The 17,205-nt window shown below is 42.1% G+C and overlaps 1 protein-coding gene across 1 annotated transcript in view; it reads left to right on the top strand.

The window, feature by feature from the left end:
- The window catches only part of CACHD1 (cache domain containing 1), a 214,865-nt gene that overhangs the window by 193,195 nt on the left and 4,465 nt on the right, over positions 1–17,205 (top strand). Inside the window, exons 20-26 of the mRNA XM_059045484.2 lie at positions 328–488; positions 813–899; positions 1,724–1,840; positions 2,979–3,130; positions 4,429–4,590; positions 5,864–5,941; positions 6,574–6,675. Coding sequence (XP_058901467.1) covers positions 328–488; positions 813–899; positions 1,724–1,840; positions 2,979–3,130; positions 4,429–4,590; positions 5,864–5,941; positions 6,574–6,675 — 859 coding nt within the window. The remainder of the gene's footprint in view (positions 1–327; positions 489–812; positions 900–1,723; positions 1,841–2,978; positions 3,131–4,428; positions 4,591–5,863; positions 5,942–6,573; positions 6,676–17,205) is intronic.

Genomic DNA, 17,205 nt, shown 5'->3' with positions numbered 1-17,205 from the left:
TAGGCTTATCCTCACCATGCACACATAAGGGATAACCGGCATGGAAACCAACGTGGGCTTAAATAATTGGCCTACTACATATGACACGTGCAGAAAAACTGACCATACTCAACTTTACAATGCTGCTTTAGAATCATTGGCTTTCAAATATTGTAGACATTTCACGAAGCCAGGTATCACATTGTCTTGTTACAGAACGGAGAAAAGGATGCTTGCTTTGGTTGGATTGAACTATTTTCAGCAGTTGGTTGAAGGGTTGTTTTCAGGATGGTAGAGCTGAATCTTTGCATTGTTGTCTGTCACTTCTGACAACTCTGTTGTCTGTAGGGGGATTTGACGAACCTTGTGCACGGCAGTCACTGTTCTAAATACAGACTGGCAAGGATCCCGGGAACCAATGCATTTGTCGGCATTGTCAACGAGACGTGTGACTCTCTTGCCTTCTGTGCTTGTAGCATGGTGGACCGGCTCTGTCTCAACTGTCACCGGTAAAAATGGGACGGGTCATATTCTCTGTTTACCACACTACTGAATATTTTAACTGATGCCAACTGCAGAATAAACTTGAAGTGTTCAGGTGTGTCCTAGAGGAAAGGAAAGTCCTGGTTACAGAAGCATTTAGAGCTGTGTTGTTCGTAGCATCCTCGTCCAAAGAACAATGGATTGAGGTCAATTGTGTATTTAAACCTTTAGTGATAACTTTTACTGTCCTTTTTAACTAGCTCGTGGTGTCTTTATTCCATTTCAGTCAGTGCATATACAATATATAGTTTATCAACTCTCTGCATAGTAACTTTCTTTTTCCTTTTCAGAATGGAGCAAAATGAATGTGAATGTCCTTGTGAGTGCCCTCTAGAGGTCAATGAGTGCACTGGCAACCTCACCAATGCAGAGAACAGGTAAATTTAAAATATGTGTGTATGTGCATATTTATAATGGGAGTCTTGTCTATAGATTTGTTTCAAGTTGGAAGTATAAGAAGCTGATTCATTTGAATGATGGAACTGTTCAGTGAGCCAGTTTTCAAACTCCATAGTGTCTTAAGACTGTTACAAGCATTAACTAAGTGCCTAACGTGTCAGATACTGTATGCCCAGTAAGTCACTTAGTTTTCTTTCTTTCTTTCTTTCTTTCTTTCTTTTTTTTTTTTTTTTACTTTATTTATTTTTGGCCGTGTTGGGTCTTCGTTGCTGCGTGTGGGCTTTTCTCTAGTTGTGGTGAGAGGGGGCTGCTCTTCATTGTGGTGCATGGGCTTCTCATTGCGGTGGCTTCTCTTGTTGCAGAGCACGGGCTCTAGGCACCCAGGCTTCAGGAGTTTTGGCTCAAGGGCTCTAGAGTGCAGGCTCAGTAGTTGTGGCACATGGGCTTAGTTGCTCCGCGGCATGTGGGATCTTCCTGGATCAGGGCTCAAACCCACGTCCCCTGCATTGGCAGGCAGATTCTTAACCACTGCGCCACCAGGGAGGCCCTGTCACTTCGTTTTCAAATTAACCCTTTGATAAACGTGTAGGAAGATTTCACACACATAGATGCTCACACATAATATAGCATTATTTATCTCAGTGACAGATTTTCAGGCCAGATTGGCCCAGGGTTTCATAGAGCTAAGTGGCAAAGCCAGGATTCAAACCCAGATCTGTTTGACACTGTCAGGGGCCAAGGGCATGATGAGTTTGGAATATGGATGGTATTGGTCCTAACCTTCAGACTTGCTCCTACGTAGAAACCCAAGCTGTGAAGTACACCAGGAGCCAGTGACGTACACAGCTATTGACCCTGGCCTGCAGGATGCTCTTCACCAGTGTGTCAACAGCAGGTGCAGTCAGAGGATGGAGAGTGGGTAAGCAGGGCCCGGTGCTGATTTCACGTCAACATCATAGCTGCAGGAGCAGAAGCTAGTAAAGAATAGGGGCCAGCAGCCTCGTTGAGCTTTTCCAGATGGTATTTACCATCCGCATTCTTGATGTTTTAAAAAGATGTACCAGTTTTTCAGATCCAGAACTGATTTTGATAAGCCTTTTATCTACCAGGTTTAATGTTATTTGGTTTCCACTTGTTGCAGCTATTTGGCACATGTACCATATCTTAGTAGCCTCATCTGTGGATGGGAAAGTTATTCTTGAAATAAGAGGAGTAAGAGAGGAAATGGTGTGAAGAAGCAAGGGCAAGGGGGCAGGAACTCATGGGTTCTAGAAACAGAACCCAGCTCTATGTGTGATACATTGAAGCTCATCAGTTCTTTCTTAGAAAGCAGATATGCTTTACAGTAGTGTTGAGAACTAAAAACCACATGTTCCTTGCTCCCTCCCCCTCCTCCCTAGGGTGTTTGGAACTAAACAGCTGCAAGCTGCCATTTGATTCAACAAAATTAGTGGGTAAAAGGGGCAGCCAGTTTTACTTTCAATATGTATTTTAGCAAAGGAATGGTAGGGCATCAGATAGATTAATTCGGTGTGTTATGTAGTAACCCAAAGCCTATTAAGCTTGAGAAACACTGTGTCAGAATGCACTCAACATGTTAAAAGTTCTACGAAATTGGCAGCAAAGAAATCTGTTTAACTTATCCACTGTTTCCCCAACTTGTTTGATCAATTTTTCCTTCCTTCCTTTTTCTTTTTTTTTTTTAATGACCATATACCTGGGGGGTGTTAGGCCAAAGTCTAACAAACCTTGGGGCCATGTGGTCTTTTAAGATGCTTTTGAGTGACCCTGCACTAATCCATGATGTGTGGACTCCATGGTTTGATTCACAGAGAGCAGTTCTGTTTCTCTCATCTCCAAGTTGTTGAGGGACATTAGACAGCTTTTCCGTGGCAGGCTATGGCTGTTCTCCTTTTATAAGGAAAGGAAACTCAGGCTCCAGGAGTTATAGCAGTAGTGAGTCATGGAACCCCTGAGAGCTATCTGATGCCCAAGTCCATGTGTTCTCCCCTGCATGACACCGCTTTCTGGAACATTCAGCATTGTCTTTCTGGCAGGGACTGCTTTGGTGTTCTGGATTGTGAATGGTGCATGGTAGACAGCGATGGCAAGACCCACCTGGACAAATCCTACTGTGCGCCCCAGAAAGAATGCTTTGGGGGGATTGTTGGAGCCAAAAGTCCCTACGTTGATGACATGGGAGCAATAGGTATGTTTTTGGGGAACCCAGAATAATTTGATTCTTGAAAACATATTTTCTTGCCTCTATACTAGGACAAAGATCTTAAAATAATTCTCTACCCTACTTCCCTGATTTCTTTGTCAGTAGTTTTTAGTTGCAAAACCAAGGCAAAGAATTACTTTCAAAGCTGGCTAGCTCTACTGTGCAGAGTAAGCAGCCATCTTTCCTGCCAAATTTTGCAAGCCTGGAATTCATTCCCATAAAGCTTGTTCTGAGAAATATCAGGCCTGATTTCTGAGCAACTGAACTGTGGGCTTGTGTGAATGTGAATCCCAGCTGTCAGAAACACAGGGCTGGTGATGGGTGGAGTGACCCGTGCATATTGCTTTCCTGCTGCTACCTTCCCTCACAACTTTTGAAGGCAGAAATCTTACGGCTACAAATTAGTATTTAGGTCCTTGAGGTCAGCAAAAGCCAGAGCTATTCAGTGCAGTGGGGTGGCTTGGGGGTGGGGGACAGGGACATTGTTGGGAGAAACACCACAAGGATTAGGCCCCAAGACCTCAAAAATACTACCTGCATACCCACCCTGAGACCTTCTCAGTGTCTTTCTGGAATTACCACAAGCTCCTCAAGCTTAGTTGGCAAGTGAAAAGATATTTAAGCCTTAAGTTAATGCCTTTTTTGACATCTCCCCACACTGGCCTGTCTGTGGAAGAAAAGCTTTTCCTATGTGAGGAAGGGTTCTGAGCTCTCGTATGACTACCGGACCAGGTTAGGACATGGTTGAAGTGACCTAGCTCCAAGAAGTCACTTTATATGCCCACCTGCAGTTTCCTGTCTGAAAAGTGCAAATAGTGTCTTAAAGGGAACCCAATAAGTTTTGAAATTTGATCCTTTTTGGAGGTCCCGTGACTGAGCCATTGAAATAAATAACACCATGTAGAGTAAATATGTGCTAAGAGACCCACGTTGCCCTGCCTCACCTCTGTACTAAGAGTAGCGCACAGCCTAGGGCTGGGCCCTTAGACTGGGCACTGCATGTTTAAGGGATCCTCAACCACTCGCTTATTTCGCAAGTCCTTACCAATTGTGTGCTCTGCAAGCAAGCAACATTTCATCCGAGAACCAGAAATTAAAGGAAGCCCTGTTCCTGCATCCCAGTGGGTCTTCTTTAAGGGATTCAAAGCTTAAAGCAGCCGTTCTTACATATCTTCACTAAACCCCTTCCCACTGCATTCCTTCCCATCTCAACCTCCGTCCCCATCTCCTGCTACACTTGGGAAATCTTTATGAAGGACGTCTGTTTGTTTATTTTAATGAAGGTGATGAGGTTGTCACATTGAACATGATTAAAAGTGCCCCTGTGGGTCCAGTGGCTGGAGGCATCCTGGGCTGCATCATGGTCTTGGTCCTGGCTGTGTATGCATACCGTCATCAGATTCATCGCCGGAGTCATCAGCATATGTCTCCTCTTGCTGCACAAGGTGAGCTCGAAAGGAATCCCAAAGCTCCCCCAGGAGGCAGCAGGCTCCCAGGGTCATTCAAGGCGAGAAGGACAGTAACCAGTTGTAAGCCTTTAAGCGACTGTAAGACCAGTGCTACGTTTCCTGCTACTGTGGAGTAGATTTGGAGGTCCCCAAAGCCTGCTTCCCTCCTTTAGTTCACAGCTCATTTTCTTTAGGGCCTAAATCCTGCAAGCCCCATTTGATTCCCCAGAAAATCCCTAGATTATCTCTCTCCTTACACAAGCGTGAGCCCGCCATAACTTGCCTCTGGAATAAGCCAGTCAGGGGAGCTGGGATGCTGAGTGGGAAATTTTGTTCTTTGCTAAGCTCAGATAGATAGGCTGCCTTTGCTGTTCTGAAAGACGGGCAGACCAAAGATACCTCAGGTCACTACTGGCAAGAACATGAATCTGTTCTATTGCAGCTATTATTATATTGTGTGAATGAACACACATTCAAAGGAATGATCACATCTCTTAAAACAGGATAAGGACTGTCCAACCTGGATAAGGACTTGAGGTCAGATACAAAATGATTAATTGGTAATTATGGCTTCCATATCAAGAGTTAAATGTGGTATCTGTGCTTGTTTGCAAGGGACAAAACCATTTAACGACCATCCCCATCCTCCCTGAAAACCCCTTGGGATGTGTTACCCTGACCTTTGTGGAGATAAGGCTCACTCATCATTTTTCCTGGACTTGATCAGGAGCCTGGCAGCAGTCATGATTAGTTGATGTTGGGATATTTCACTGTGGTCGCAATCCTGTCGGGGGATCCTGGGATCGTGTTGTCTGATTTAGTAACTGAGCTGACCACAAAGGTCTTTCCTCTTGGTAAGGTTTGGTTTGACTGAGGATGACTGCCATCCAGTGTTACCTTAGGCCTGGCCTTTTATAGGATTCTGTAGCACCATTTTATCAGCACAGTCAGCCCTGGTTTTAGACCCCTTCCTTCCGTTTCAGGTACTTGAGGAGAGGATTAGAGACCTGTTAGCCTCAGTCAACATCTTTTCTCCTCTGTCTCCAGAAATCAATCTCAGGTGCCCCTCTGGATTATTCACCTCTTGTTCTCTCTTCTGATTCCTGCTCCCTTCCTCCTTTAAAAATAAAAAAAAAAAAAATGAGATGGGGCATCAGTTAATTGATGGAATGCTGTCATCCAGTCATCAAATGAGCACTCTGCAGGGCATTAAAGTGGGTGATTCTGTTTGATTAAATAGTCATGTTTCTCTCTTTTGAATGATGGGTAGAAATGTCAGTGCGTATGTCCAACCTGGAGAATGACAGAGATGAAAGGGATGATGACGGCCATGAAGACAGAGGCATCAGTGAGTATCCAGGCTGCTTCCGTGCAGAACATGGCAGCAGGAGGCTAATCCAGAATAAATGTGCTTTCTCGTATTAAAGTTTAAGATGCTTTGGCATGGTGGGGTTCTTTCCCCCCCCCCATTTTCAATAGGAATAAGCATAGGTATTTGCTTTGTTCTAGTACATCTCAGAAGATTTCAGGGTGTTCTTTGTTGCATTAAGTACTTTGGCCTAAAACACCTTACCCTTCCCTTTCTTTCTCCTCCTCATTACTTTCCAGTATAGCATTTTAGAAAGGGAGTCATCAGGTATGCATTTCTTTTAAATCCCTTAACTAATGTATACAACTCAGGGGGGAAAAAAGAACATTTCTCTATCAAAAGAGAGCTCCATGTGTGTTGAGATACTTTGGCCTTCAACTATACAGAGTATATCTCCCTGATGCATGTTGGAGATATGTCATTAGGGACCTCTTGCTGCCCCAGTCTCCTAAAACCAACTCCCCTAATCCTCAGAATTGTTAAAAAATTACTCATTCTAGCTCTGCAAGGAATAACTCCCCCATCATGTAAAAGAGCCTACTTAGCACAAATGCGCTTGATACAATAAAGATACTGGCCTAAGAGTGACTAACCATCCTTGCCTTCCACAGTCAGCAATACTCGATTTATAGCCGCGGTCATCGAACGGCACGCACACAGTCCAGAAAGGAGGCGTCGCTACTGGGGTCGCTCGGGAACAGAAAGTGATCATGGTAAGGTCTGGCTTCCTGCGCTTGAGGCCCTGAGGACCCTGGTGCACTTGTGGGCCAGTGCTCACAAGTTATTTATGCATAAATAACCCTTCTCTCTCTTTCCTGTTTCATGCTCAGGCAAATTATTTTGACATGGTTTTCAAAAAAGATACATTCCAACATGAAACTTTTATAAGAGCCCCAGGAGAGTTTGGCTTATGGCTCAGCGTTCCCAAGCATACATGAGATGACCTCTGGGCACACAGATTGCCTCTTGGGTTTTCTCCATGAATAAGCCTTCAGATCATCTCGATGGTACCTGCTTACCTATTCACTGAGAACCAGTGGTACCCCACTTGGTTCTCAGTGAATCGGCTTACTCATAGGTCCTGCTGCCCAGTGATGTTGGTTGGCAAACACCGGCATCGACAAGGGCTCTCTGGGCCACATACTCTCAGGGCCTGGCAAGAATCCATGCTGTCATCTGGCGTCCCCTGCCCTGACCTCCTGCCTGGCCTGGAGCCCCAGGGAATGCTTCACCAAAGAGACAACACTTACCCTGGTCCTTGAAGGATGATTAAAGAAAAGCGAGGGACAAAGGATATTAGAGGCAAAGGGACTGGTGTGTACGAAGTCATGGAGGGGCCTAAAGTGCCTGTAAGATGCTCAGGAAGGTTCGGGACTGAGTTGTGAAGAGACACTGGGTGCTAAGTGAGCTACCAATTATCAAGTCCACGGCTGTACCAACAGCATGGCCACCACTGTACCTTCTCACCTTCCCAGTGTGCCCATATGGCTTATTGTCACAGAGAACAGCAGACGTGGCCTACTGTCTAGGCATCGCTGCCACTGTTGCACAAAAATATAACAGAAGTGTACATCCTTTCCTGTAATTGTCAGATCTTTTTGTTTTTCATATAGCTGTTTAATTTACCAGAAATCTTTCTTTTCTTCCCAGAATCAGGTCTTTTTTTAATGCATAAATAATGCCTTTATGCTTTTTTTATTCTACTTTCTCCACATCTACCCTGAAAAAAAAAAAATGTCTTCAAGCAGTGTGCTTCCACACCTGTGCTAAAAAATGCAGGAGTAGATATTCGTCAAAGCAGCCAATGTCACCTTTTACACAACAGCCAGGTATTCAAACTCCCATTGGAAAACAGGAGAAGCCAAAGGTCTGATTTTTAAATTGGGGACTCTTAATTTGGGCTCTGAATGACATTGTTCCCACCAACTAAATAGAAACTTCTGGTTTCTATGGAGAGTCAAAGCAGAACTTAAATTTCTCAGTTTCTTTGACTTTCTGCCTTTTTTCCAGAAAAACCTTTGAACCTGCATAAATTCATTCTGCGAGGCAGTTCTGTGTCTCTTCTCCTTTGAATAATAAAACAGGTTTGAGGCTACTAAAGTTCAACAGAAATAATTTCTTATTCAGCAGAAATACTGAGTTCTTTCTCTCTCTCTCTCCCTCTCCATCTCTCTCTCTCTCTCTCTCCCTCTCTTCCCTCCCTCTCCCTCTCCTCCACTTCTCTTTCCCCTGGTAGAAACTGCTTCAGTACAAAATTGGAATTCTTTTTTTTTTTCTTTTTTTAACATCTTTATTTGAGTGTAACTGTTTTACAATAGTGTGTTAGTTTCTCCTTTACAACAAAGTCAAAATTGGAATTCTGAGTGATGTTTCTAATGTTCCATTAGCCCTCCCATCATCTTAGTAAAAATGGCATATGAAGCAACAGCTGAGATAAAAGGAATAGTGCAGTGTCGGCATCCAAAAACCAAGGAATCTAGCTAAGGGCTTGCTTTCTTTCCTTTTTCACAATAATTGGATCCCTGTTATCCCCAAAGTTTCTCATGCAGACAGAATGCAATGCCAGAACAAGTGGAAGACATTGACATTCCACGTAATTCCAAATGCACCACAAAGTCAACAGCATTTAACTGAGTGTTGTCATATCCCTGAACCTGTATGGTGGGTCACTAAAAGTGCTGGCATCAAGCTAATGTCCCTGTGGTACCTACAGGATAAGCCATAGGTACACATTAAACACGGAAATCTGATCTAGTTCTTTTGTGGCACATGACTTGCTCAAGCGTGTGCTCTCTTATTTGGTGAAGGTATCAGGCGGGCATCTGCTGTTTGCTTGGCAGAGAGGAAGGAGCTGGGGAAGGGGGCAGGATGGGCCTTATTTCTGCCAGGCAGCGTGGTATAGAAGAGCTGATAAGATAGGTCAAGCAGAATTCGCTTGGAATTCCACCTCTGCCCTTCTTTCCAGGTAGTGAGACCTTAGTGAAGCTACGTGGACCTCAGTTTCCTAATAATTAAAACGGGATTAGAAATTCCTCCCTGGTAAGGTTGTCGTGAGGATGAAGTGAGATAACACATGGCAGGCATGAGCTCAGAGCTGACCTCACCTCCATACCCACTCTGCCCTCAAGGAATTGATAATCCAGCAGGAAACTGTAAATGCATGCATGTATTCACAAGACTGATAAAAGGCTGAATATGACAGCTTCCTTAAAGAACTGGAACAAAGAAGAAGATGGGGAGAGAGTTCACTTTTATCTGCAAGTAAATCATGTAAGACCCTGGGGGGAGAAGGGACACACACAAAAGGAAACCTCAAAAGAATAAAATATATAAATATATAAGTATGGAACAGACCAGACTTTCATGGTATGGTTCAGAGTGGTGATATACCCAGAATTAAAACTAAATGTTACCAAGCTAAACTTGGAGACTTCAGGCTGCATTTTTAACTCGAAATATTTCATGTGGCCAACAGAGTTTTTTGTATTTTAAAAGTACCTAATTTGGGGGGCTTCCCTGGTGGTGCAGTGGTTGAGAGTCCACCTGCCGATGCAGGGGACATGAGTTCGTGCCCTGGTCAGGGAAGATCCCACGTGTCGCGGAGCGGCTGGGCCCGTGAGCCATGGCCGCTGAGCCTGCGTGTCCGGAGCCTGTGCTCCGCAACGGGAGAGGCCACAACAGTGAGAGGCCCGCGTAACTCAAAAAATAAAAGAAAATAAAATAAAAGTACCTAATTTTAAATTTTTGTATCTTAAAAGAAAAGTACTCAAAATAAGAATGGTTTCTGAAAAGTAGAATCATTTTTATCAACATTCTAACACCATGTAAAATGATTGTTTTCCAGCGCTTGACTATTAACTGTTACACTCAGCTTTGCCCATTATTTCTCTTGAAAATATCATATTCTAACTAATCAATTGGCTTATTTTTAAGTTAAAAATCACCAGTATGTATTTGTTCCTTGTGAATCTGTGTTTTAGTTACCATCTCATTAGAAACATTACAAATGTACATCAAGCAACATTTTTTTCTTTGTAAAAGGGAATTTTTCCCCTAGCGAAGTAAATTCCAAAAGACTTAAAACGCAAATACTGAACCTTGAAAATCTGGTCCAAAACTACGTAGTGGAAAAAAAAAAAAAAAAACTATATAGTGCACCACGAAACCATTTTTAGAAGTGCAGAGATACTCTCCTGCAGTTACTCGCTGTGACCACAAAGGGGCTATGACCACAAAGGGGTGAGTCCCCAGAGCGACCTAACAGCCCTTGCCATCAAGAGGGTTTTCTTAAGAACCGTCAGATAAATACATTAACAGAATGCCAAAGAGCAAAAGCCTAATTTGACACTCCTGTTCCTTATGGATGCCAGGCCTCCTTCCTGAAGCCTGTTTCGCCTTGAAATTGGCTTTGCAGGAATTTCTCTGCATGCACCTTTGGATAGTAAAGAAGTCTTTCTTTGAAAGTATTTGTAAATGTCCTCTGTGTCTTAAATGGTGCTGCTTCCTGCATGAGTCAGAGGCCGCGTCTGTCTTACGCATCACTGTTCCCAGCACTCCACAGAATTGCCTGACGCTGAGTAAAGGCTCAGTTAATTTGCTAAGTGAGAACAGTGTTTGGCTTTCTCCTGCTTCTCTGAAACATGCTACTCCCTCCCTCCAGATTTCCATGAATTACTGAGATAAGAGGAAGCCTGAGTAAGTTACAGAGGGATTGAGCAGTAGTGTCCCACTGAGGAAATAAAACAGAATTGCCCCAGAGGGGTTCCCTTCGGAGGGGTCCCTGCTGGGATTCTCATCAGAAAGCACCAGGAGAAACGGGGCTGCCCCCGAGTTGCCCTGGGAATGGCTGCAAGGTCACCACCCACCTGGGCCTGTGACCAGCGAGGTTCAGAGCACCCCTGGACTCTTAAGTCAGAACTCCAGGCAGGGCCCAGTGAATCCTAGAATGTCTTCATTATTAGATGAGACTGGTAAAATGTCACACCAGACAGAACCACAGATTGCTGAAAAAATTATGTGATTTTTCTTTTTTAAGTGCATGCTTTGTGTAAGGCATAAGTCCTCGTACTTTAAGAAAGAGTTTGCTAATGGACAAGACAGCCCTATATTTTTTTGTAGTATGGTAAAATCTAAGATAGGGATGTGCACAGAATACCGTCTAAACTCACAGAAGAGACACCAGAACCCCTGTAGGTTGGTATGACTGGGTGGGGTGGATGTTGGGTGGGAAGGTTTCCCAGAAAAGACCTTCAAACATAACGTGAAGCACAAGAGCAAGATAAGGGAAGGTGGGAGGATGTGGCAGGCAGATGAACCACTATGAATTTTACACCATGAATGTGAAAATCAGCTGTCAGTTCCGACGGGTGCTTGTAAATGAGCAGAGTCAGGAAGGCATCTAGGAGGCAAGATGAAGACAGCCTAGCACTAAAGGTTGGCTAAAAATAAGCAACACAGACACTGAGATTTTGCTAAAATGTGTTTTCTAGTACTTTAGTCTCCTATGTGTAGAACATTTGTAACTGAGGTTTTAAAGCCTACATTACATTCTAGACTTAGCACTACTGAAGCTGAGAATCTTGTTCTGGCTCCTGATCTCTGAATCTTGGGTAAAGGCATCACTGTTCCTCCAGCATCTGAACCTAGAAACCTCAAGGATAGTAACCCTCTTGGCATCTTCACCAGGAAGTCCATTTGGCCACCAGAGCCAGCCCTTCCCTGAATTTGAACAGCTGCTTGCTCCACCTAAACACGGCTAATGTCCCACTTCACGGCCTTGCCGTCTTCCAAGCCAAGTTGGTATTCCTTTGTAATGCCTCTGGTTTCGCACCTGTGTTTCCCCTTCTTGACTGTGGGCTTCTCAGAACCTGGGGCCTTACCTTACCCCTTTTTCTGTTGAGCCCCTAGCCTGGCATCTGGCACCAAGAGGGCACTCAGTAATGACAGACACACAACAACGAACTCTCCTTATTCTGTCCTGACTTATGGCCAACGTGCCTGTTTTTCTGGCTGGGTATCTCTACATATGTTACTCACAGACTCTCAAAATCAAGATGTGCAAAAACAAAATTCGCTTCCTTCCCTGAGACTCAGGATCTCGGAGTCACCCTCTCTTATCATCCTGACTGTAAGTTGCAGTCCTCTTTAACCACCCCTCACCCCCCAGCCCCCCACATCAAATTGCTGATGAACTACTACTGTTTCCACCCCAGAGCTGTATGTTCAATCCCATAGTTTTAATTCAGCAACTCTCAGCTGGGCAGTTGCAATAACCTCCTAACTGCTGCCCTCTCTCTCCTTTTTATTTAGCCTCCAAACTGCCACCGGAACTCTCTCTTTTTTAATATATATATAAATTTATTTATTTATTTTTGGCTGTGTTGGGTCTTCATTGAGCGCAAGCTTTCTCTACTTGCAGCGAGCGGGGGCTACTGTTCGCTGCAGTGCATGGGCTTCTCATTGTGGTGGCTTCTCTTCTTGTGGAGCACGGGCTCTGGGCACGTGGCCTTCAGTAGTTGTGGCACACAGCCTTCAGTATTTTTGGCTCGCTGGCTGTAGAGCGCAGGCTCAGTAGTTGTGGTGCACGGGCTCAGTTGCTCCATAACATGTGGGATCTTCCTGGACCAGGGATCGAGCCCACGTTCTCTGCATTGGCAGGCGGATTCTTAACCACTGCCCCACGAGGGAAGTCCCAGAACTCTCTCTTTTTTTTTAAATACAGCATGTTCTTATTAGTCATGAATTTTATACACATCAGTGTATACATGTCAATCCCAATCGCCCAATTCATCCCACAACCATCCCCACGCCCTGGCCGCTTTCCCCCTTGGTGTCCATACGTTTGTTCTCTACATCTGTGTCTCAACTTCAGCCTTGCAAACTGGCTCATCTGTACCATTTTTCTAGGTTCCACATACATGCGTTAATATACGATATTTGTTTTTCTCTTTCTGACTTACTTCACTCTGTATGACAGTCTCTAGATCCAACCATGTCTCAACAAATGACTCAGTTTCATTCCTTTTTATGGCTGAGTAATATTCCATTGTATATATGTACCTCAACTTCTTTATCTATTCATCTCTCGATGGACATTTAGGTTGCTTCCATGACCTGGCTGTTGCAAATAGTGCTGCAATGAACATTGGGGTGCATGTGTCTTTTTGAATTACGGTTTTCTCTGGATATATGCCCAGTAGTGGGATTGCTGGATCATATGGTAATTCTATTTTTAGTTTTTTAAGGAACCTCTATACTGTTCTCCATAGTGGCTGTATCAATTTACATTCCCACCAACAGTGCAAGAGGGTTCCCTTTTCTCCACACCCTCTCCAGCATTAGTTGTTTGTAGATTTTCTAATGATGCCCATTCTAACTGGTGTGAGGTGATACCTCATTGTAGTTTTGATTTGCATTTCTCTAATAATTAGTGATGTCGAGCAGCTTTTCATGTGCTTCTTGGCCATCTGTATGTCTTCTTTTGGAGAAATGTCTATTTAGGTCTTCTGCCCATTTTTGGATTGGGTTGTTTGTTTTTTAAATATTGAGCTGCATGAGCTGTTTATATATTTTGGAGATTAATCCTTTGTCCATTGATTCATTTGCAAATATTTTCTCCCTTTCTGAGGGTTGTCTTTTCATCTTGTTTATGGTTTCCTTTGCTGTGCAAAAGCTTTGAAGTTTCATTAGGTCCCATTTGTTTATTTATTTTTCTATTTCTATTTCTCTAGGAGGTGGATCAAAAAAGATCTTGCTCTGATTTATGTCAAACACTGTTCTTCCTATGTTTTCCTCTAAGAGTTTTATAGTGTCCGGTCTTACATTTAGGTCTCGAATCCATTTTGAGTTTATTTTTGTGTATGGTGTTAGGGAGTGTTCTAATTTCATTCTTTTACATGTAGCTGTCCAGTTTTCCCAGCACCACTTATTGAAGAGAGACTGTCTTTTCTCCATTGTCTATCTTTGCCTCCTTTGTCATAGATTAGTTGACCATAGGTGCATGGGTTTATCTCTGGGCTTTCTATCTTGTTTCATTGATCTATGTTTCTGTTTTTGTGCCAGTACTGTATTGTCTTGATTACTGTAGCTTTGTAGTATAGTCTGAAGTTCAAGGAGTCTGATTCCTCCAGCTCCGTTTTTTTCCCTCAAAACTGCTTTGGCTATTCAGGGTCTTTTGTGTCTCCATACAAATTTTAAGGTTATTTGTTCTAGTTCCTTAAAAGTGCCATTGGTAATTTGATATGGATTGCATTGAATCTGTAGATTGCTTTGGGTAGTATAGTCATTTTCACAATATTGATTCTTCCAATCCAAGAACATGGTATATCTCTCCATCTGTTGGTATCATCGTTAATTTCTTTCATCAGTGTCTTATAGCTTTCTGCATACAGGTCTTTTGTCTCCCTAGGTAGGTTTATTCCTAGGTATTTTATTCTTTTTGTTGCAATGGTAAATGGGAGTGTTTCCTTAATTTCTCTTTTAGATTTTTCATCATTAGTGTATAGGAATGCCAGAGATTTCTGTGCATTAATTTTGTATCCTGCTACTTTACCAAATTCATTGATTAGCTCTAGTAGTTTTCTGGTGGCATTTTTAGGATTCTCTATGTATAGTATCATATCATCTGCAAAGTGACAGTTTTACTTCTTCTTTTCCAATTTGTATTCCTTTTATTTCTTTTTCTTCTCTGATTGCCATGGCTAGGACTTCCAAAACTATGTTGAATAATAGTGGTGAGAGTGGATATCCTTGTCTTGTTCCTGATTTTAGAGGAAATGCTTTCAGTTTTTCACCATTGAGAATGATGTTTGCTGTGGGTTTATCATATATGGCCTTTATTATGTTGAGGTAGGTTCCCTCTATGTCCACTGTCTGGAGAGTTTTTATCATAAATTGGTGTTCAATTTTGTCAAAAGTTTTTCCTGCATCTATTGAGATGACCATATGGGTTTTATTCTTCAGTTTGTTAATATGGTGTATCACATTGATTGATTTTCATGTTCTGAAGAATCCTTGCATCCCTGGGATAAATCCCATTTGATCATGGTGTATGATCCTTTTAATGTGTTGTTGGATTCTGTTTGCTAGTATTTTGTTGATGATTTTTGCATCTCTATTCATCAGTCATATTGGTCTGTAATTTTCCTTTTTTGTAGTATCTTTGTCTGGTTTTGGTATCAGGGTGATGGTGGCCTCATAGAATGAGTTTGGGAGTGTTCCTTCCTCTGCAATTTTTTGGAAGAGTTTGAGAGGAATGGGTGTTAGCTCTTCTCTAAGTGTTTGGTAGAATTCACCTGTGAAACCATCTGGTCTTCTGTTTGTTGGAAGATTTTTAATCACAGTTTCAATTTCATTACTTGTGATTGATCTGTTCATATTTTCTATTTCTTCCTGGTTCAGTCTTGGAAGATTATAGCTTTCTAAGAATTTGTCCATTTCTTCCAGGTTGTTCATTTTATGGGCATAGAGTTGCTTGTAGTAGTCTCTTAGGATGCTTTGTATTTCTGCGGTGTCTGTTGTAACTTCTTTTTCATTTCTAATTTTATTGGTTTGAGTCCTCTTCCTCTTTTTCTTGATGAGTTTGGCTAATGGTTTATCAATTTTGTTTATCTTCTCAAAGAACCAGCTCTTAATTTTATTGATCTTTGCTATTGTTTTCTTTGTTTCTATTTCATTTATTTCTGCTCTGATCTTTATGATTTCTTTCCTTCTGCTGTCTTTGGGTTTTGTTTGTTCTTCTTTCTCTAGTTCTTTTAGGTGTAAGTTTAGATTGTTTACATGAGATTTTTCTTGTTTCTTGAGGTAGGCTTGTATAGCTATAAACTTCCCTCTTAAAACTGCTTTTGCTGCATCCCATAGGTTTTGGATTGTCGTGTTTTCATTGTCATTTGTCTCTAGGTATTTTTTAATTTTCTCTTTGATTTCTTCAGTGATCTCTTGGTTATTTAGTAACGTATTGTTTAGCCTCATGTGTTTGTGTTTTTTACATTTTTTTCCCTGTAATTCATTTCTAATCTCATAGCATTGTGGTCAGAAAAGATGCTTGATATGATTTCAATTTCCTTAAATTTACTGAGGCTTGATTTGTGACCCACAATGTGATCTATCCTGGAGAGTGTTCTGTGCGGCCTTGAGAAGAAAGTGTAATCTGCTGTTTTTGGATGGAATGTCCTATAAATATCAGTTAAATCTATCTGGTCTATTGTGTCATTTAAAGCTTCTGTTTCCTTATTTATTTTCAGTTTGGATGATCTGTCCATTGGTGTAAGTGAGGTGTTATTAAAGTCTCCCACTATTATTGTGTTACTGTCGATTTCCTCTTTTATAGCTGTTAGCAGTTGCCTTATGTATTTAGGTGCTCCTATGTTGGGTGCATATATATTTATAATTGTTATATCTTCTTCTTGGATTGATCCCTTGATCATTATGTAGTGTCCTTCCTTGTCTCTTGTAACATTCTTTATTTTAAAGTTTGTTTTATCTGATATGAGTATTGCTACTCCAACTTTCTTTTGATTTCCATTTGCATGGAATATCTTTTTCCATCCCCTCCCTTTCAGTCTGTATGTGTCCCTACGTCTGAAGTGGATCTCTTGTAGACAGCATATATGTGGGTCTTGTTTTTGTATCCATTCAGCAAGCCTGTGTCTTTTGGTTGGAGCATTTAATCCATTTACATTTAAGGTAATTATCGATATGTATGTTCCTATGACCATTTTCTTAATTGTTTTGGGTTTGTTTTGTAGGTCCTTTTCTTCCCTTGTGTTTCCCACTTACAGAAGTTCCTTTAGCATTTGTTGTAGAGCTAGTTTGGTGGTGCTGAATTCTCTTAGCTTTCGTTTGTCTGTAAAGCTTTTGATTTCTCTGTCGAATCTGAATGAGATCCTGAGATCGTGGCCGGGTAGAGTAATCTTGGTTGTAGGTTCTTCCCTTTCATCACTTTAAGTATATCATGCCACTCCATTCTGGCTTGTAGAGTTTCTGCTGAGAAATCAGCTGTTAACCTTATGGGAGTTCCCTTGTATGTTATTTGTCGTTTTTCCCTTGCTGCTTTTAATAATTTTTCTTTGTCTTTAATTTTTGCCAATTTGATTACTATGTGTCTTGGTGTGTTTCTCCTTGGGTTTATCCTGTATGGGACTCGCTGTGTTTCCTGGATTTGGGTGGCTATTTCCTTTCCCATGTTAGGGAAGTTTTCAACTATAATCTCTTAAAATATTTCCTCTGGTCCTTTCTCTCTCTCT

The sequence above is a fragment of the Kogia breviceps genome, chromosome 1 (genome assembly GCF_026419965.1).
Source record: "Kogia breviceps isolate mKogBre1 chromosome 1, mKogBre1 haplotype 1, whole genome shotgun sequence".
NCBI lineage: Eukaryota > Metazoa > Chordata > Mammalia > Artiodactyla > Physeteridae > Kogia > Kogia breviceps.
The sequence above is the reverse complement of the archived record's forward strand: the minus strand, read 5'-3'. Positions and strand labels throughout refer to the sequence as shown.